Source organism: Schistocerca serialis, chromosome 3 (genome assembly GCF_023864345.2).
Source record: "Schistocerca serialis cubense isolate TAMUIC-IGC-003099 chromosome 3, iqSchSeri2.2, whole genome shotgun sequence".
NCBI classification, from domain to species: domain Eukaryota; kingdom Metazoa; phylum Arthropoda; class Insecta; order Orthoptera; family Acrididae; genus Schistocerca; species Schistocerca serialis.
The window spans coordinates 290,578,941-290,602,137 of record NC_064640.1 but is presented as its reverse complement, the minus strand read 5'-3'; the positions used below and the strand labels follow the sequence as shown (position 1 = coordinate 290,602,137).

The 23,197-nt window shown below is 37.9% G+C and overlaps 1 protein-coding gene across 3 annotated transcripts in view; it reads left to right on the top strand.

Moving 5' to 3' along the window:
* LOC126470073 (uncharacterized) overlaps window positions 1–23,197 on the top strand; it is a 104,853-nt gene that overhangs the window by 21,430 nt on the left and 60,226 nt on the right. For all 3 annotated transcript variants that reach the window (XM_050097590.1, XM_050097587.1, XM_050097589.1), the window contains one exon: window positions 14,772–14,894. In XM_050097590.1, the coding sequence (XP_049953547.1) occupies window positions 14,772–14,894 (123 nt within the window). The remainder of the gene's footprint in view (window positions 1–14,771; window positions 14,895–23,197) is intronic.

Sequence of the window (23,197 nt, the reverse complement as noted above, 5' to 3'; positions counted from 1 at the left end):
TTTGGATCTTCTCTTTCTCCTCTGTCAACCCGACCTGGTACGGGTCCCACACTGATGAGCAATACTCAAGTATAGGTCAAACGAGTGTTTTGTAAGCCACATCCTTTGTTGATGGACTACGTTTTCTAAGGACTCTCCCAATGAATCTCAACCTGGCACCTGCCTTACCAACAGTTAATTTTATATAATCATTCCACTTCAAATCGTTCCGTACGAATACTCCCAGATATTTTACAATAGTAACTGCTACCAGTGTTTGTTCCGCTATCATATAATCATACAATAAAGGATCATTCTTTCTATATATTCGCAATACATTACATTTGTGTATTTTAAGGATCAGTTGCCACGCCCTGCACCAAGTGCCTATCCGCTGCAGATCTTCCTGCATTTCGCTGCAATTTTCTATTGCTGCAACTGCTCTGTATACTACAGCATCATCCACAAAAAGCTGCATGGAACTTCCGACTCTATCTACATTGTGTAGCATCTGTTTTCTTTCATATTCTTCTGATTATTCTGTTTAATTGTTATGGTACTGAGTATTTGTGTTTGATTCTGTTGTATTGTTTGTGGTTTGGTGCTTTCTGCTTTTATTTTACTTTTAATTTTGTTGTTTATCTGTGTGACTATGTTACTATTGTAACCATTGTTTTGTGCTGTCTGCATTATTGTGTCCAGTTAGTTGTGATAGTTTTCTTTGCTGAGTGGCACTGTGTTGAGTCTATGGTGCATGTGTAGAAGTGTTGCTTGCTTGTGTGAGAGTGGGTGGTTTGAGGATTGGAGAATGATAATGTCCATTGCTGTGGGTTTATGGTATATTTCAATCATGTGCATATTTTTTGTTTTTTGATTGTTGTATCCAGAAAGTTAATTTCATTACTCTGTTCTTTTTCAATTGTGAATTTTATGTTTTTATGTACCTTGTTGATATCGGTATGTAGTTTTTCAAATTTTGTTTGTGGTTCGTCTGTTAAGCAAAGGCTGTCATCCATATACCTGAACCAGTATATGTTGTATTCTTTTGCTACCATTTTTGTGAAAATGATCCATTCAATGTGGTTTACAAAAATATTTGCTAAGGCTCCTGGAACTGGGGACCCCATTGGTAATCAATCTTCTTGTAAATCAAATTCATTATTGAACTAGAAGTATTTTTGTTCTATTATGAGTTTTATTAATGTGCATATTTCATTAATCTGTTCGTCAGGGAGTTGACTATAAGTTTTCAGCTTCTTATCTGTGGTTTCTATTGTTTCTGGATACTGGTATGTTGGAATACATGGTTTCTGTATCAAATGAGAGGAGTGTTGCTATGTCTGGGATTTTTATATCTATTATTTGTTATTTAGCTATGTAGTGTTTTTAATGGTTCTGTCTTCACGTACTTTGAAATTATCAGACAATAATTTTAACATTCATTCTGCAAGCTTGTAAGTTGGGGGATTTTGTGAAATCCAGTATTAGCCTTACAGGAAGATTCGATTTGTATGTATCTTTGGTTGGCTTCAAAGGACAGGTGCAGTGTGATTAATCTGTGTCAGCTTTCTTTTCTCTGTGTTATGCGGTACGACATTTATATTTTTCAGAGTGTTTCTTATTTATGTCTGGAATCTGTTTGTTGGGTCTGAATTTAATTTTTAGTGTTATTTTGTAAGATGAATTCATGTAATTTTTCAGTGTATTGTTCTTTGTTTATAAGTACAACTGTGTTCCTCTTGTCTGCTTTTTAAATGATAATATTTTTATTTTGAAGTTTTCTGAGTTTTGCAGATTGAGTTTTTGTTGTTTTGTGTTGTTGTGTTTTCATACTGGTTATTATATTATGAGTTTCTTTTATTTTACTAGTTCTCTGGTTAGGAATGAAAGCAGCAGTGTCAACATTGGATTAACTAGAGAAATAGTAAAAAAAAAAAAAAAAAAACATAATAGAATAACAAGTATGAAAACACAACACAAAAACAACAAAAACACAGAATCTACAAAACTCAGAAAACTTAGGAGAAAACATGAAAATGAAAATGTTATCATTTAAAAACAAGACAAGGGAACATAGTAGTACTTATGGACAAAAAACCATACATTGAAAAAAATACAATTATTTATCTTACAAAATAACATTAATAATTAAAATCAGACCCAACAAACAGATTCCAGACAAAAGTAAGAAACACTCTGAAAAATATAGACATCATACCGGATAACACAGAGAAAAGAAAGCTGACACAGATTAATCACACTGCACCTGTCCTCTGAAGCCAACCAAAGACGCAAAAACTGAATCTACCTGTGAGACCAATACTGGATTTCAGAAAATCCCCCACTTACAAGCTTGCAGGATGCATGTTAAAACTACTGTCTGAAAATTTCAAAGTACATGAAGACAGAAGCATTAAAAATACTACAAAGCTAATACAACAAATAAAAGATATAAAAATCACAGACATAGCAATCTTCCTCTCATTTGGTATAGAAAGCATGTATTCCAACAAATCAGTACCAGAAACAATAGAAATCACAGGTAAGAACCTGAGAACTTATAGTTAACTCCTTAATGAACAGATTAATGAAATATGCACATTAATCAAACTCATAACAGAACAAAAATTACTTCAAATTCAATAACGAATTTTATGTACAAGAAGATGGACTACCAATGGGATCCCAAATTTCAGGAGCGTTAGCAAGTATTTTTGTAAACTATAATGAACAGATCATTTTCACAAAAATAGTAACAAAAGAATACAACATATTATATTCATTCAGGTATATGGATGACAGCCTTTGCTTAATAGATAAACCACAAACAAAAATTGAAATACTAAATACTGACATCAACAATGTACATAACAAAATTCACAATTGAAAAAGAACAGAATAACAAAATTAACTTTCTGGATATAACACTCAAAAAACAAAAAATAAGCATATGTTTGAAATTTACCATAAAACTGCAGCAACAGACATAATCATTCCCAATCCTCGAACCACCCACTCTCACAAAAGCAAGCAGTACTTCAATACATGCTACATAGACTTACACAGTGCCACTCACCTAAGAAAACTACCAAAAATAACTGGACCTAATAATGCAGATAGCACAAAACAATGATTATAATAGTAACATAGTCACAAAGCTAAATAACAAAATTTAAAGCAAAATAAAAGCAGAAAACACCAAACCACACGTACTCAGAACCATCACAAATAAACAGAATAATCAGAAGAATATGAAAGAAAACACAAGATGGTGCACAATGACATATAAACACAAACTCTCACATAAAATCACCAACATAAAAATACACCCAAAAACTGACAAAAAACAGAGACATGTACCAGAAAGCAGGTGTAATCAACTACAGTGTAACACTTGTGATAGCAGATGCATAGCATAAAACAGGTAGAACATTTGATGTCAGATACAAAGAACAAATGAGAACCTTGAAGTATGGCACAAACCACTCCACATTTGCAGAACACCTAAGAGAACCTAACCACAAACCAACCACTAGAGAAGAAGACATGAAAATAATTAGAATCAACAATAAGAAACACCACCTAACTCCACAAGAAAATTACCGCATGCAGAAAACCAAGCAGAAAAGAAAAACCTGTTGAATAATAAAGTACACATGCCAGACAATTTATTGTTTACAGTAATAGATAAAATAATAGAATAACACTCCAAAAGAGGTTTATTATCATAACAACAACTACAACAACAACAACAACAACAACAACAACCAACATCCATTCACTCACATGTTCATGAACCCCTCCACATAACATTTAAACCAAAACTCAGATCAGCTGACCACCAAAGCTTTCAGTCACTCTCTAACAGCTATTACATTCCTATTTAACACTCTAAAACTCAAACCACCACATAATGAACCCACAATATCTATGTTGTGTAAAGCACAGTGTTCGAACAAATAGTTATAACTAGTGGCAAAAAAATAATGGTGCACCACAAAGAAGAAAGAGAAACATGGTGAACAGTGTGAAAGAAAAAGTTCAGAATACAAAGTTGGGCTTCTGTTTTGGAAATGGATAGTGCGACCTCCAGATCAGATGAGAGGAAATGCAGATGCCAACAAACTGTAAATAATTACTTATTTACATAAAAATGTGATGTGAACTGTTTGATAATCTAAAGAGAACAAAACTGTATCGTTCTAGATCCGACTGAAGATGCCTTAGAGTAAGTAAAAGGTGAAATACATCTGGGAAAAATAAGTTGCAACAAGAAAAGGTGATTTTATTTACAAGACAAGTGTTTCTGTGCTTGCTACGGAGGATGGCCACACAAACAATCTTGTTTCCATTCATAAAGAAGAAAAATGAGCTTTATTGAAGATTGGAGCTTTCTGTCATAGAATGAATTTTGGGTAGGCCATCAGCCTGCCAAAATCTTCCTGCGAGACCCATTTTTAGTGCTATCATATCTCCTATGTATGAAGTAGCAAATATCTGGCTACTCATATACAGCCATATATTGGGAAAACTGACTGATATATAAAAGACTTGCATCATTTTATAGAGAAAATTGAAAGGCTAATAGATATTCTTATAGGTTTTGCATAGTGTCCTTATTAACTATGAGTCCAGTTAATGCAGTTAAAATTTTTGTAATGGATATTTTTCCAAGAGATTTGTCTACTCTTCTCAGACATTGTCTTGCTTCCAGTCAGTTCCAATGTGATGATGAGTTTTATGAGCAACTTGATGGTGTAGTAATGGGTAAACCATTGGGTCTTGCAATAGCTAATTTCTGTATGGAGAAATCTGAAATCAGCTTTAGAAAAAGTCAATAAGAAACAATCTCGATGGTATCAGTTTATGGGTAACACATTTGTGGTCTGGTCACATGGTAAAAAAGGTTTGGATGAGTTCTTTGGTTTTCTAAATAATATAACTCCAAAAACCCAGTTCACCATGGAAATAGAAAATGACTACAAAATATCTTTCTTCGGTCTTTTAGTTGTGAGACAGACTGATGGAAGTTTGGAACATAAAGTTTTCGAAAAATTAACACACATGGATAGAACTCATATCACCATCCACAACAAAAGGGAAGTGCCAATAAAAGTGTTGTTGATAGAGTCAAAAGGATTTGGATGCTGGAATACCTAGACGCCAAATTAATATATGTGAAGCAAGCCTTCAAGAATAATGGCTACTCAGGGAAAGAAGTAAACAGAATTTTACGAACAAATAATGGAAGGCTAAAGGACAAGTGTGAAACACATTAAAAAAGTAATGGATCAGATTGGAAAGATTTTACAGAAACATGACATTAGAGTGGTTTTTAGACCAACAAAGAAAATAGGTCAAGCACTATGATCTATAAATTGTGAATGTTCTCCTCTATCAGCATGTGATGTATATAAAATTCTGTATACATGTGGTGAAGTTTATATTGGAACAACCAAGAGAAGCATGAGTGCACAGCTAAAGGAACAAAAATAAATAAATAAAGTCTTTGCCAACTGGAGAAAATAGACAAATCGGCCGTAGCATAGCATGCTCCTCAGTCATGAAGTGACAAAGTGAAGTTTTCTGAAACAAAAATTTTATCTATGATGGCGAACTGTTATCCATATCTATGTAAAGAAGCCATTGAAGTATATAAATATAGGGATAATTTTAATAGGAAAGAACAGACCATGAAATTAAGCAGCAAATGGACTGCAGTTTAGCAGAATCACTAAGTGGTTTTTTATCTTTGACAAGGATCATCTCTACTTGTCACATGTAACTGGCCACATCCCATTTTCTACTGTGTATATGTTGCTCTCAGACGTCCGACCCATCAGTTGACAAGACTCAATGGAGGAGCAACACCTATTGAGATGTCCAGTGCAGTTATGGACAGAATATTAGGCACAGAAGAGTTTCGTGGATTACAACCTTATACCCCATGAAGTTCACCAACAGCAGTGTCATCTGGTCATGAAAGCCTTAATTCTATTATTATTGTCCTCTGTTGTTTGAATTATTTAATAATAGAATATTGTAAAAAGGAATGTTGTAATTTGTACTTTGTTGACATTGCCCATGCAGGTAAAATTATGTTTTGTGAGCAGAAAATTTTGAAAAAAAAAAATTTTTTTTACCTAGATTAAAATAACAACATAGTTCTGCTGTCACTTGCTGCAAAGAAACTAACATAATGGATGATAAGCTGGTGCATCACACAACTAATTATCTGAAATTAAATAAATATTTGTACTTTTATATACAAAAGAAGTGCATCATTACCTGCCTCATGAACGTAGAAAAGGTAGACATGAAATTCGTAAGATACATTTTCTTTCAGAATATTATATTGATCCCACAAGAAATAGATAAAAGGTCTTAAGTTTTTTGAAACTTTGCCAGCATGTTTGTTGCCATACAGGTTCAGAGTAATTTAAATTTAAAGTCCTCTTCATTTTAAACTAATGTAGTTCACTTTCATGTACTTTTAAGATCCATGTAGACTAGGTATTGTGGTTTTCTTTCCAAATCATATACTGAGAAGGTGGCTCATGTAGTTTTAAACCCCTGGACCCCTCATTTATGATGAGAGGATTTTGTACCTCATCTGGCGATCCTGACTTACGCTGCCCATGGTCAGCTTCCTGCCCTGTTCTCTCGTGATTGTGTCCTACTGTGTGTGTGTGTGTGTGTGTGTGTGTGTGTGTGTGTGTGTGTTTTCCATATTGTATCTGACATGTCTTGTATGGTTGTGCCAAATGGTCAGAGAGCAAATAAATAATTAATTAAATAAATTTCACTATCTTATTCCACTTTCTTTATCAGTCATTGGTTGTATGTTAATGGTACGTTTTGCCAATAGTACAAGCCATTTAAGATATATGAGTGAATGGTTTGCATCGAATTACCGTAAAAGAGGTCCTTGAAAGTATTCCATCATTCATGCTTCTTGTTGCTCCTGCGATGTGTTCATCCAGAGGTACTCCATAAGTTGATCATCAGATTGTTTCCACCATTCATAACCTCTTCATTTTTGCAGAGGATCCTTTTGTCCTCTCAAACTGTATTTCCTGACATGTTCGTCCTCCTGTATTCATTTCTGGTTATGTCTGTTCTCAAGGAGCTGCCTATTCTCTGTAGTTGATTGTCTAGTTGACTTGTCATACCATATCAGCTGCTGTGTATTAGGAAAAATGCAGTGGTAACAAGTTTCTGTTGTAAGATTCACCAGGAAAAGTTTGACATGCACTGCTGGGTAAAAATCACCTCCGTACTTCACCTTGCATTATGGTTAACAGCCATAGGTGTCCATATTGCATTTGTAGACTTATAAAGTCATCTATCCACCTACCACTAAGTTATTTCAAATTTTGCATCTCTTCGAATCTAGCAAATAACTTTCTTCATCCATCTACTATGAATTTGCCTCCCTACATGTTTTATGTGACTCTCTCATTTTCATTACGATCACAATTATTGTTTTCCGTTTCAGTCTAATTCCTAAATTGTTTGTGATTGTTTACCTGTTTCTGCTAATAGTTCTCATCTTGCATTTCTCCATTTTCACCAAACATTCCTCCATTTCGACTTTTGTGCATGAAAAGTTTGTCGTGTCACTGCTATAAGTCAAAACTGGTAACATTTACTGATTGTTAATGTTACTTTTCAGACAAGGGGAAAGTTTTGCTTTGAAAATGCTATGCAATTTATCAAAAGCATTTCAGGCAGTTTTTATTCTTTTGTTTATTTCTTTCGCTGTCTATTCTGCTGTTGATCTTCAGCTTAATTTAGTATTGAAAATTGCGGGGGTGGGGGGTGAATACAATAAGCAGATTCAGAAGGATGTAACTTGCAGAGATGAAAAGGCTTGCACAGGATAGGGTAGTGCATCAAACCAGTCTTCAGACTGAAAACTACCACAACAAAAGCAGTGTTTCACTAGTAATTGAAGTAGTTATGGAGTCCAAACCATGTTCATTCAAAATTTGGTAGAGACTAAAGGGCTACTGAGTTATACACATTTTTAAAATCTATGAAGGTGCAAACTACTTTCTTATTGTAAATTTTTTATGTCTGAGAGTTAGTTTCAAGACTAAAATCCATTCTGTGCAAGATCCATTTGGTCCGATGCCCGTTTTGCATTCTTGTCATCTTGCTTGGTCCGAGAAACACTGATATGCCAGCCAGTTATGTGGTTGAATTTTGATAGGTTGACTTGCTAATAGCAGTGGTTAACACTTAATAAATTAATTTTCTGTTACTTAGTTTGGATCTATGGAATTAATTATGTATGTAATCTAATCCTACCTACATCATTAAAACCATAGTCATAGTATGAAGGCTTTCACGACCGGATGACATATCTTCTGGTAAACCTTGCGGGATGTAAGGTCGTGGTCCACGAAACTCTTCAGCTCCTAACGTTTCGTCCAGTGCTTCGCTGGACATCTTCAGAGGGGTGTTTCTCCTCCGGTGAGTCTTGCCGACTGACGGGTCGGACGTCTGAGAGCGACTTATGTATCGTAGAAAGTGGGCGTGACCAGAGTTACACGTGATATGCAGAGATAACCTTTGTCAGAGATAAAACTTAACTATCGATCGTAATCTTGTCACGGATAAAACTGTCTAGCAATTCTGTAGTGCTACTGTCCAAATATCACTAAGTTTCATGGTCTCTTCTTTCCGATTAAAATTATCCCTATGTTTATATATTTCAATTGCTTCTCTGCAAAGCCGTGGGTAATAGTTCGTCGTCGTAGATAAAATTTTTGTTTCTGAAAACTTCACTTGATGATTTCCTGGCTGAAAAGCGTGTTCTGCTACAGCCGATTTATCTGTTTTTCCTAATCGGCAAAGACTTCTGTGTTCTTTTAACCGTGTATTTACGCTTCTTTTTGTTGTTCCAACATAAACTTTACCACATGTACACGGAATTTTATATACGCCACTGGCTGATAGAGGAGCGCGTTTATCTTTTACAGACCGAAGAACATGACAAATTTTCTTCGTTGGTCTAAAAACAGGTCTAATATCATGTTTACTTAAAATCTTTCCAATCTGATCCGTTACTTTCTTTATAAAAGGGAGAGAGACTGTATTCTTCCATCGTTTTTCGGACTTGTCCTTAACCTTTTTGTTGTTTGGGTGCAGAATTCTGCTTACTTCTTTCTTTGAGTAGCCATTTTTCTCAAAAGCGTGCTTCAGATGTTTTAATTCGTCGTCTAGATACTCTGGCGTGCAAATCCGTCTGGCTCTGTCAACGAGACTTGTAATCACACCTCTTTTTTGTTTTGGATGGTGGTTAGAGTTTTTATGTAAGTATCTGTCTGTGTGCGTTATTTTTCTAAAAATCTGTTGTTTCAAGCTTCCATCCGTCTGTCTCATAACTAAAACATCCAAAAACGGTATTTTGTTATCATTTTCTCTCTCCATGGTAAACTGGATTCTTGGATTTATATTATTAAGGTAATCAAAAAATTCGTCTAAGGCTTCTCTACCATGTGGCCAGACCACAAATGTATCGTCTACATACCGATACCAGCGAGATGGTTTCTTATCTGCTTTCTCCAAGGCTGACTGTTCGAATTTCTCCATGTAGAAATTAGCTACTGCAGGACCCAATGGGTTACCCATTGCTACGCCATTAAGTTGTTCGTAAAACTCATTATTCCACTGGAAATGACTGGAAATAAGACAGTGTCTGAAAAGAGCAGTCAGATCTTCTGGAAAAATATCCGTTATAAAATCCATAACTTCATTAACTGGAATCATAGTAAATAAAGATACTACATCGAAACTTACTAAAATATCTTCAGGAGTCAGAATTAAACCTTCAATTTTCTCTATAAAATGACGTGAGTCCTTTATATATGAATCCGTTTTTCCTAAATATGGTTGTAAGCGAGTTGTTAGATATCTTGCTATTTCGTACGTAGGAGAATTGATAGCACTAACAATCGGTCTCAGAGGAAGGTCCTTCTTATGTACCTTGGGTAGGCCATAGAGTCTAGGACACATAGCTTCAGTCTTCAATAAAGCTCTTTTTTCTTCTTTTTGAATAGAAATGGCCGATTTTATCAAATTATTGGTTTTCCGTAGTACGTTGGCTGTAGGATCTTTCTTAAGTTTTTTGTATTGCCCTGCCGTTAAAAGATTCAAAATTTTGCTTTGATAATCTTCTGTATTTAAAACGACCGTAGCATTCCCTTTATCAGCAGGAACAATCACTATGTCTTCATCTGCATTTAAATCTCTCAGAGCCTTTCTTTCGCCATTGGTTAAATTACTTTCCAGAGGTTTACTGCGGCATAATACTCTAGTGGTTTCGATCCGGATTGCATTTGCAGTTTCTTTGGGGAGAGTACGTATACCTGCTTCTACATTTGCAATAATATCCTCAACAGGAACTTTCGGAGGTGTTATAGAGTAGTTTCCTCCTTTTGCAAGAACTGAAATTTCGTCTTGAGATAAAACTCTGTCTGACTTATTAATAACAGTTTCGGACATCACTATATTATTTGTAGATTCTGCATGAGTTTGTAACTTTTCGAACTTCTTCTTATGCCTTCTAGTAGTCGTTTCCATCATGGTTTCCATAGATCGAAATGTAAGGCAATCTATTTTATTCCATAGGGCTCTCTGTATCTTACTAGCAAGGAATAAATGTAACTGCAGTAACTTACGGTCAACAGAATCCATCTCTCGCCTTGTATAATGTATTCTCTCTCGAAGTAGTGCTGCTTCCGTATAATCAAATATCCGATGAACGCGGGCTGTCTGGAACATCCTCTTCAACTTTAGAAAATTCGGTATGGTAGACGAATCCCTACAACGCAACAAGAATGTTAAAGTACAAATTAAATGCGCTCTCTTCTTACGTAAAATTTCCAGGCGTCTAACTGATTTTGAGAATTGCTCCCCGTAGAGTCTTCTGATCATAGTATGAAGGCTTTCACGACCGGATGACATATCTTCTGGTAAACCTTGCGGGATGTAAGGTCGTGGTCCACGAAACTCTTCAGCTCCTAACGTTTCGTCCAGTGCTTCGCTGGACATCTTCAGAGGGGTGTTTCTCCTCCGGTGAGTCTTGCCGACTGACGCACACAGACAGATACTTACATAAAAACTCTAACCACCATCCAAAACAAAAAAGAGGTGTGATTACAAGTCTCGTTGACAGAGCCAGACGGATTTGCACGCCAGAGTATCTAGACGACGAATTAAAACATCTGAAGCACGCTTTTGAGAAAAATGGCTACTCAAAGAAAGAAGTAAGCAGAATTCTGCACCCAAACAACAAAAAGGTTAAGGACAAGTCCGAAAAACGATGGAAGAATACAGTCTCTCTCCCTTTTATAAAGAAAGTAACGGATCAGATTGGAAAGATTTTAAGTAAACATGATATTAGACCTGTTTTTAGACCAACGAAGAAAATTTGTCATGTTCTTCGGTCTGTAAAAGATAAACGCGCTCCTCTATCAGCCAGTGGCGTATATAAAATTCCGTGTACATGTGGTAAAGTTTATGTTGGAACAACAAAAAGAAGCGTAAATACACGGTTAAAAGAACACAGAAGTCTTTGCCGATTAGGAAAAACAGATAAATCGGCTGTAGCAGAACACGCTTTTCAGCCAGGAAATCATCAAGTGAAGTTTTCAGAAACAAAAATTTTATCTACGACGACGAACTATTACCCACGGCTTTGCAGAGAAGCAATTGAAATATATAAACATAGGGATAATTTTAATCGGAAAGAAGAGACCATGAAACTTAGTGATATTTGGACAGTAGCACTACAGAATTGCTAGACAGTTTTATCCGTGACAAGATTACGATCGATAGTTAAGTTTTATCTCTGACAAAGGTTATCTCTGCATATCACGTGTAACTCTGGTCACGCCCACTTTCTACGATACATAAGTCGCTCTCAGACGTCCGACCCGTCAGTCGGCAAGACTCACCGGAGGAGAAACACCCCTCTGAAGATGTCCAGCGAAGCACTGGACGAAACGTTAGGAGCTGAAGAGTTTCGTGGACCACGACCTTACATCCCGCAAGGTTTACCAGAAGATATGTCATCCGGTCGTGAAAGCCTTCATACTATGATCAGAAGACTCTACGGGGAGCAATTCTCAAAATCAGTTAGACGCCTGGAAATTTTACGTAAGAAGAGAGCGCATTTAATTTGTACTTTAACATTCTTGTTGCGTTGTAGGGATTCGTCTACCATACCGAATTTTCTAAAGTTGAAGAGGATGTTCCAGACAGCCCGCGTTCATCGGATATTTGATTATACGGAAGCAGCACTACTTCGAGAGAGAATACATTATACAAGGCGAGAGATGGATTCTGTTGACCGTAAGTTACTGCAGTTACATTTATTCCTTGCTAGTAAGATACAGAGAGCCCTATGGAATAAAATAGATTGCCTTACATTTCGATCTATGGAAACCATGATGGAAACGACTACTAGAAGGCATAAGAAGAAGTTCGAAAAGTTACAAACTCATGCAGAATCTACAAATAATATAGTGATGTCCGAAACTGTTATTAATAAGTCAGACAGAGTTTTATCTCAAGACGAAATTTCAGTTCTTGCAAAAGGAGGAAACTACTCTATAACACCTCCGAAAGTTCCTGTTGAGGATATTATTGCAAATGTAGAAGCAGGTATACGTACTCTCCCCAAAGAAACTGCAAATGCAATCCGGATCGAAACCACTAGAGTATTATGCCGCAGTAAACCTCTGGAAAGTAATTTAACCAATGGCGAAAGAAAGGCTCTGAGAGATTTAAATGCAGATGAAGACATAGTGATTGTTCCTGCTGATAAAGGGAATGCTACGGTCGTTTTAAATACAGAAGATTATCAAAGCAAAATTTTGAATCTTTTAACGGCAGGGCAATACAAAAAACTTAAGAAAGATCCTACAGCCAACGTACTACGGAAAACCAATAATTTGATAAAATCGGCCATTTCTATTCAAAAAGAAGAAAAAAAGAGCTTTATTGAAGACTGAAGCTATGTGTCCTAGACTCTATGGCCTACCCAAGGTACATAAGAAGGACCTTCCTCTGAGACCGATTGTTAGTGCTATCAATTCTCCTACGTACGAAATAGCAAGATATCTAACAACTCGCTTACAACCATATTTAGGAAAAACGGATTCATATATAAAGGACTCACGTCATTTTATAGAGAAAATTGAAGGTTTAATTCTGACTCCTGAAGATATTTTAGTAAGTTTCGATGTAGTATCTTTATTTACTATGATTCCAGTTAATGAAGTTATGGATTTTATAACGGATATTTTTCCAGAAGATCTGACTGCTCTTTTCAGACACTGTCTTATTTCCAGTCATTTCCAGTGGAATAATGAGTTTTACGAACAACTTAATGGCGTAGCAATGGGTAACCCATTGGGTCCTGCAGTAGCTAATTTCTACATGGAGAAATTCGAACAGTCAGCCTTGGAGAAAGCAGATAAGAAACCATCTCGCTGGTATCGGTATGTAGACGATACATTTGTGGTCTGGCCACATGGTAGAGAAGCCTTAGACGAATTTTTTGATTACCTTAATAATATAAATCCAAGAATCCAGTTTACCATGGAGAGAGAAAATGATAACAAAATACCGTTTTTGGATGTTTTAGTTATGAGACAGACGGATGGAAGCTTGAAACAACAGATTTTTAGAAAAATAACGCACACAGACAGATACTTACATAAAAACTCTAACCACCATCCAAAACAAAAAAGAGGTGTGATTACAAGTCTCGTTGACAGAGCCAGACGGATTTGCACGCCAGAGTATCTAGACGACGAATTAAAACATCTGAAGCACGCTTTTGAGAAAAATGGCTACTCAAAGAAAGAAGTAAGCAGAATTCTGCACCCAAACAACAAAAAGGTTAAGGACAAGTCCGAAAAACGATGGAAGAATACAGTCTCTCTCCCTTTTATAAAGAAAGTAACGGATCAGATTGGAAAGATTTTAAGTAAACATGATATTAGACCTGTTTTTAGACCAACGAAGAAAATTTGTCATGTTCTTCGGTCTGTAAAAGATAAACGCGCTCCTCTATCAGCCAGTGGCGTATATAAAATTCCGTGTACATGTGGTAAAGTTTATGTTGGAACAACAAAAAGAAGCGTAAATACACGGTTAAAAGAACACAGAAGTCTTTGCCAATTAGGAAAAACAGATAAATCGGCTGTAGCAGAACACGCTTTTCAGCCAGGAAATCATCAAGTGAAGTTTTCAGAAACAAAAATTTTATCTACGACGACGAACTATTACCCACGGCTTTGCAGAGAAGCAATTGAAATATATAAACATAGGGATAATTTTAATCGGAAAGAAGAGACCATGAAACTTAGTGATATTTGGACAGTAGCACTACAGAATTGCTAGACAGTTTTATCCGTGACAAGATTACGATCGATAGTTAAGTTTTATCTCTGACAAAGGTTATCTCTGCATATCACGTGTAACTCTGGTCACGCCCACTTTCTACGATACATAAGTCGCTCTCAGACGTCCGACCCGTCAGTCGGCAAGACTCACCGGAGGAGAAACACCCCTCTGAAGATGTCCAGCGAAGCACTGGACGAAACGTTAGGAGCTGAAGAGTTTCGTGGACCACGACCTTACATCCCGCAAGGTTTACCAGAAGATAAAACCATAGTCCTTTCTAAAGTTGATACTGAGTAGTTTCTCAGCTTACATAAGCCTCAATCTGTTTTGATTATTATTCTTGTAATTGCATATGTTTGTTGTTCTAGGTGCACAAAAAGGCTGTTTTACCTTTGAAGATGGGCAACACAGAGTATATGGAAAAATACAGATATCCTGTTCCTGCTGAAGCAGCTGTGTATATGGAGAAACCAGTGACATCTGTTTGTAAGGTTTGTACAATGGTCAATAAAAATTTTTCTTTCTTCAAGTGATCTTCTAAATGTTTTATGCCTTATGGTGTCCGTCCCTGGTAGCTGAGTGGTCAGTGCGACAGCCTGTCAATCCTAAGGGCCCGGGTTCGATTCCCGGCTGGGTCGGAGATTTTCTCCACTCAGTTGTGTTGTCCTAATCATCATCATTTCATCCCCATCGATGCGCAAGTCGCCGAAGTGGTGTCAAATCGAAAGACTTGCACCAGACGAGCGGTCTACCCGATGGGAGGCCCTCGTCACATGCCATCATCATCATCATCATCATCATCATCATCATCATCATCATGCCTTATGGTTTGTTTTAAGGTATCCATAGTGGTAGAGAAAATAAGGGCAATATTCCCCACAGGTGGACTGATGGATTATGATGACACCCAAGCTGTCAAGAGAGCCAGGGTGGCCAGCCCGTTTGAGAAATACTTGACAGTTAACAGTAACAAAACCACATCATGTGTTAATTTATTTATTTATAGCTATTGAGGAAAAAGAAGAAACTTTGAAAAATTATATCCATTCTACATCAGTAAAGCTTTGCAAGGTCATCTGACCAACTAGAGCCATTAAGTTGCTCAAGTAGACAGGCTAAGTGGTAATGCGCTTGGTGAGTACCTGATCATCAGCATTGAAATGAAATTATTGTATGACATTGTTGGCTAGGAGACCCCATCTAGTGTTGATTGTCCACCTAATGCAAATCTTTTTATATGACCCCACTTTGGTGACTTGCATGTTGTTGTTGTTGTTGTTGATGTTGATGATGATGATGATGATGATGATGATGATGATGATGATGATGATGATTACAACGCAACACAATACCCAATTCTCCGATGCAGCTGGAAATCAAAACCAGGCCTCCCATATTGCAACCAGCCATGCTGATCACTCAACTAAGGAGGCAGACACCAGCATTGAATTACAGAGAGAGTGTTTTCAGCTGCAGTGACACTATATACTTGTCTACAAATGAGCTTTTGCAGTTATTAATATCATGAATAAAGTAATGGAGGACTCAAAAAGATAACAGATTTCAAAATAATCTTTACTACTTTACCCCAACTTTCAGAGTACATGTATACTGGCTTCATTCTCCTGAATTTCTGACCTTACACCCCCACCCCCCCATACTGTTTTAAGTGTCAAGGATTTGGCTTTGTGTCAGATGAGATTTTCCTCCACTTTAACCAGCTAATAAATGTACAGCTCCATCTACACGTGTCAATAGCTATAATAGCCACCCTGCATGGAATCAAGAGTGCTCAGTATTTATTGATAAGAGAGAAAACATGCCATACTAAGTTGAAAAAGGCATTTAAGGCAGTACAGCATCTTACCTATGTAAAACTTTCACCTCAGTAGCAAAACAGTCAATTCTGAAGACCTCCATTGGTAAACAGACTATAACAAGTACTGGTGGCACAAGCACTTGCAACTGTAAGTTCAGTTACCAGACCACACCAAAGGACAGACAAACATAAACAAGTAACACTTAATGGTCAGAAGATTTGGCTGTTGTTTATGCATGACTGGAAGCCAAAGGGAAGGAAAACACTGTGATGCAGAATACAGCTGCAAACTGTCATCAAAAGGTAAACAACTGAAAAAAAACAGCAACAAGCCTAAAAGAACAGCTCTTAACCCTAGAACGCCCAAGCCTTTTTTTCTAACTTGGGTGCCTAAGGGGGGGTTTGGCGAACCCACAGGTATTAAATAAGTTTACTGACGAAAAATTACAACTTTCAAAATGGTTTATGTATTTTAACTAAGGCATCAGTTTATAAATGTTGTTAATTGTTATAAATATTGGATTGAGTGAATAAAAAATTGACATATTACAATACAAAATACAGATGTGTTCATATACAAATGACTGCTCTGAGTCCTCAACTGCAAGGCAAGAGACACACTTCACAATTTTTTCTGAATGTGTGTTACACACATGTTTATGACACTGTCCACAATATTGTTTTCATTTACTTAGATTGTTGTACTTCTGCTTCTTTGTTTTAGCTTCTCTTACACAAATATGGCACTGACCTTTCCCTACAGGAGGCTGATGTGCTTCTGTTGTCACTTCTTTGATTTTTTTGTAGAATACTCCCCATTGCTTGAACAATTTGGTTAGATAACCCTCTTGCATTGGCACTTCTTTCTTCTACCTGCAATTTCACTAGTTCCGGTGCCCTCTAAACAAGCTGAGCATCTCATCAATGGTGAGGTGGACCCCTGGTTTATACAGTAGTGGAAACCTATCATTCACTTTGTTGAAAACATCACAGATTGCTGTGAACTTTGCCTCCCTTCTTAGCTGGCGGGTACTTTTGTCATCAAACCTTACGATTGCAATAAGTTCCTTGAAACGTTCTCTTGCCATAAACTGGCTGACCCATTAGGTCTGACAAAAGATTGTGTACACTGACAGAATTGTCCTTATTTGCCCCCATAAGTATCAGGAATCCTATAAAGGCATACAATTCTTTCTCATTAGTCAAAGTAACATTTCTCCTAACTGCCTCTTCATTTGAATGTTTTACTATAACATCCATGATGTCAGGTGTAAGAAATAACTTCAAGGCTTCTCCAGGCGAATGGCAAACACCAGGTGGAGTTACTCCTGCCTGCTCTCTTACTATTTTAGCAACAGACCTCCAAGGAATTCTAGGCTTTGTGGTTACGTACCTTCTTCCAGACTTGGCCACAATGACATCCTGATGGTCACTGCCTGAAGCTGCACTATCTTCATCTTCTCTAACATCCACATCACTTTCCCAATCTGAATCATACTCCATAACACCATCCTCATATTCACTTTCACTCACCGAGTCAGAATCTTCATCTAAAATTTCATTCAGAACTCTTTCTAAAGGCGAGTCACGTATTCTTTTAGTCATTTCTAAGTCTGGGTGTGAACAGAAGGGAACTGCACTAACTCACTGCAAGTTTAGAAGATAAATAACAGCTGACTGACATCAACAATCACTTCTTCTCAAAGTAAACTGATTGTTGTGAATATCAAGAATACCAACCAACAAGAAACTAACATGCATTGTTGTAGAGATGAGAAATATGAATTACTACTAAGGGAAATTTTCTATAGCATGGAAGCCTAAGGGGGGGTTTGTTGGACCCACAATAAGTTTGTTTATTTTCCTTTCAAAGCAGGAATTTTCTATAAAATATATTGACACTAATGTTTCATAAAATAGCCAACAGACAATAACTCAAAGGGAATATGTAGTATGAAAGTTACTTGGGCAAAAGCAGGGGACATAAAAAATTGTGGGTTCAACGAACCCCCCTTAGGCGTCCTAGGGTTAAGCCATCTGACTGTGTTTCTCTTGTAGGCCCTGACAATTCACAAGAGAATTCATCAAATAATGAAATGGAGTATGAAATTGTCTTCCAAGAACCAGCAGGCCACAGAGTGGAACAATCATTGTTGGTTCCAGATTGCTGCTATGACTCTTGTCAGCTTGAATTGAAATTAGAAGAAAAGGGCCAAGGGGAAGGTTATTCCCGTGGCACTGACCACCACCACAACAACCATCACACCACAACAACCACCACCACCACCACCACCACCACCACCACCACCACCACTCAGTTCACCCGATTCAAGACTTATGTTTGTAGGTGCTGTACTATTGCAACTCGTGAAGAAATGTGGATTCGGGATATGACGTACCATTCCTGTACCTGTATACCTCCTCATCTCTCTCCACGATACCCATGGAATTGTAATGGATATTAGAACCACCTCTTTGTACTGCAACAGTTATTGTAATCCTACTTGGCAGTCTGTGTAATCCTTCTAGAAACACAGTTAGTAGCCATCATTACCCTACCCTCAATCACTAGAACACCTATTGCAGAAATGGTGCCAACTCCAAGAAGGCACCAGTTGATGTCTGTATGCTCATCTGCAGTTAAGTTTGTAATGAAGAAGAACCTCTTCATACAGCTTTAGAAGTGATAGCTGAGCATATTTGGATGACCACTGATGTCATCTTCTGTAATATTTACATACCTCCTGAAAGGTAAAAATGTATGCTGGGGAGATCAACTTGATGCAGCAACTCCCCACACCCTTTGTCCTGTTTGGGGATCTCAACATGCAGAATCCCTAGGGAGGGGGAGGGGGGGGGGAGGGAGGGAGGGAGTATCACACCACCTGAAAGAGGTATCCCGATAGAGCAACTGCTTACTGATTGTGACCTGTGTTATTTCAATGATAGAATCTGTACTCATTTTTGTACAGCTCACGGCATGTTCTCTACCATTGACATCACAGTTTGCTCTTCCAACCTTGTTTCCATGATATAATGATCCATGAACAGCAATTGCTGCAACAGCAACAACTTTTGACTGGTCCTGTTGCTTCAGGCACCGTTCATGACACTGGCAACCCCACTGGACACTTCAGAATGTGAACTAGAAGATCTGTATCTCCAATGTCATCTTTGCTGCCTCCTCATTAGAAATTATCCACAATGTCCTCAGGGATGTCAGTGTTGCGATTGTCTGTGCTGCGGAAACAGCTGTTCCCCATTCCACAGCCCCTAGTTGCCACTGGCCTGTCCCATGATGATCTGAAGGAATTGTAGTGACAGTTCTTTCTTCAGACTTTTGGCCAACAATAGACCACATATAACTCAAGGCTCCTTGACTTTCCTTTGCCTCTTTTCCCAGAACCTCTTCATTCTTTCATATCTTTTCTTTATCACCTCCTGAGAAATGTAATTTATGGACCTCCTTTTTAGTGGTTTCTCTTCGAATGATTTTATGCTGGTGACTTCGTTTCTTAATTATTCTCTGTTTTGGCAGTTTCTTGTGCATTTGATTTGACCATTTCTATCCACTTAGAGGTGGGCGTTAATGATGTGATGTAATTGAAGTGGTGTTTTTTTTTTTTTTAAAAAAAAAAAGATGCGTGCTAGGTGTCCATAAAATTTTAAACGTCATTTCTGCATTGTGCCTGTGATGTTTTCATGTTCTTAAACAGTACGAGTGATGCTCCTTGATGACCACTTTCATAAACTTTAAGCAGATGTGTGCAAGGGCTCATTTTAATTTAGCACAGGAAGAAAAAAATGCAGGGGGACACTATTACTCCTCTTTGGGAATGCATGCCTCTTCCTCCCAGACGAGGCCAATCTACATGGTCTAATAGGCAACCAGTAGCTGACAACCATTCCTGGTGTCTTATTTAATGGTACTGATTCTACCGACCTGTCTGCAATCAAAAAACATTTGTAACCCACTTTACAGTGGCATAATTGTCTACTTCTTGTCCTACCACCTTCCAAACAAGTGAATGGCCAGTGGGAGATGCCTACCTGTCTTTTACTGTTAACTGCTTCTAATCATATAACAGCATTTTAATGATTGGGAATTTTTAGAAGCCTTTAATTGTTCTGTGGCATGGCCTGAAGCCCTGACTCAATTCATTATCAAATGATTCAACACGTGGGAAAAAAATGTAAATGCCATGTGGCATTGTTGGTTGGGAGAACCAACAGGGTGGGTTCAGCTGCCTGTCAGAAATGCTGTTGTCCATGCGCATTGGCACTTTTTCTTGTGGATATGAGACAGTTGTCATACTGTAGAGTGCACATGAGGGTTAGAAATGTGTGTATAATGTAGCATAATGTTTCTCTTGTGTGGTGGTGGTGAGGAGGAGGAGAAGAGGATGAAACCCAGTGCCAGCACATAGCCTACTCCTCTAAAATAACACTAATGAGGCTACCAAAGGACTAACAACCATTAAAAATGTCACAGGTGCACCTTTCTTTCCCTTGCTAACCAAATTCTGGTGTGAAATTTCATCCACCACCAGGATTTGAACCACTTTACCTCCGAGTTGTGCGCCACTGCACAGACATGCATTAACATCCTCATCAACAAAAGAAGGTTAACGCCTATGTATGGATCATAAATGCTACCTCATCATAGTTTTCAAATTGTATCTTGCTTAGAAGTGAATTCTCTGTACCCTTCTGGGAGTGTACCATCATTCCAATTGTGAATCCAAGCAAAAACCCCACTTCCATCAACAGTTATGGACCAGTCAGTCTTGCAGTGTGCTATGTAAATTATTTATGAGGATGGTGGCTTGTTGATTGCACTCCTGAATCACAAGGCATTTTATCGACCTACCATTGTGGATTCCAGGAGGAGTTTCCACAACTAACTGCCTGTTATGATTGGCAACAGCCGCCTGGCACCAAAACCTTATCACTGTGTTAACTTGTTTAAAGCATATGATACAGGTTAGCGTCACCATATCTTAACCAAACTCCAAGACTGGGATTTCTTAAGTGATTCACTGTTTTTTATTTGCAACTTTTTGTCACCTCCATTGCTTTCACTTAAGAATCAGTACATCTCTCAGCACCATGTAGGTCCAGGAGACTGGTATCCCTCATAGCTCAATGTTGAGTGTTTGTTTTCATTACAGTCATCAGTGGGCTTGTGGACTCTATTGGGTTTGGTAGCTACTCCTGCTCTTTATATTGATGACTTTTGCATTTGGTACAGTTCCCATTCCATGTCCTTAACAAGATGTCAATTCTAAGGAGTTACACAGAGGGCTCTACTTGGGCTTTCTACCATGCCTTCCAATTTTCCCTTGCTAAAACAAAGATCATGCATTTTCCTCATCACGCCACAGTCCGTGCAGACAAAGTGCTCTTCCTGGGGAACCAACACCTTGAGGTAGTCACACAATCCTGTTTTTAGCAGACATCCAGTGGGAACTAGGATCCTATCTCTGTAGTTTTTATGCTACCAACTGCTACTCAGTTATGCAGTTACCAGTCACCAGTTCCCTAGCTATATGACTAATCAGATCCATTTTCCATATAAGGAGCATTGGACCCCAGAGAATCGATCCACTGCAGGTATCCAAAGAGCTCTGCATCTGGAAATTCTGTGTAGGAATCTTCATCTTCCTCGTTTCAAATGTATCCGGGGGGTGACCCCATGTACTCCCCTCTTGTGTGTGCCCAAACCACAGATCCAGTTAGACCTATTCCAAGGGCCTAAAAATCTCTTACACCAATTTTTTTGTTTTCCAACATAACTTCCTCCTAGTTACATCATATGGGAAAGGATACCTCTGCAGTGTGTTTGCAGTGCTTCTCTTACAGTGACTGACATCCTCTTGGAGTGACCCTTACTTACAATACTTGGGGAATATAGTGTGTTAAGAATGACTTGTCCTTAATATTGGCTGATAGATGAAAGGCTAACTGGATGGGTTTTATGATTTCGAAGAGAGTGCATATTTTTGTCTGTTTTACTTGTTTGAACATGCTAAGGTTGGGGATGGGGCAGTTGTGGGAGGGATGTTAATGTTTCATCTTTATTTTCCCATCTGTTTTTAAGAGTGTCAATTATTATATCACCGTTTTATGCATACCTCTTGTCGACTGGTGTTTGGGAGTGGGAAGGGGTGGGGGTGGCCTTTTTTACAGATGAGCCCTGAGGGTCCTCCGTCTGCTAATGACCTATGTACTGGCCTTATTTTGCACCTAGCTACACATTCCCTGAAATTACTTTTAACTCTTAATGTTATCAATGCTCTGGATGTCTCTGTCTTCTATTTTCCATACCCCATGGTCACTTGTACCAGCTTTTACTTCCGATTCTACATGGGCTTGTTTTACGAATGAGGGACTGAGGACCTCTTAGTTTGATCTCTTAATATCCAGTGTGAAGCACAATCACTGGCCTATACCACAAAATCTTGTGAGTACCCATGAAGACACCATTCACAAATTGCCTATGAGCAACAAAGTGATTTGGGATCTGTAAAAAAGCAAATATAATTGCAGCTGGTATGGACCAAATATCGGTCCAGTGTACATCAGTATCACAGCTGTAAGTCAGTGTATGCGGATGTGGCTCAGAAGAGGAATCACCTTGTATACTCTGTTGGTTTCATCTAATTGCGTCCTCAAGACTGACTCGCTTATTAATAACCTTTGGAAAGGAAGGAAGAGTAGAAATCATTGTCTCATCAATGATGCAGTCCTTAGAGACTGAGGTTGTACTTGGTGCGGATGAGGGTCCTCGCCGTTGCTGTCACTGTCATCAGTGTCATTGTCCTCATCATAATTTAGTGTGTTAATGGGCCTTTAAAGCCTACAGCAGAAAACAAAATAAAAACCACGCTACAGAAGGAAAACACCAAAACTGCACACTATAAAAAATTTATAAAGGAATACATTACAAAAAGCATAATAAAAAAAGGGCAGTCA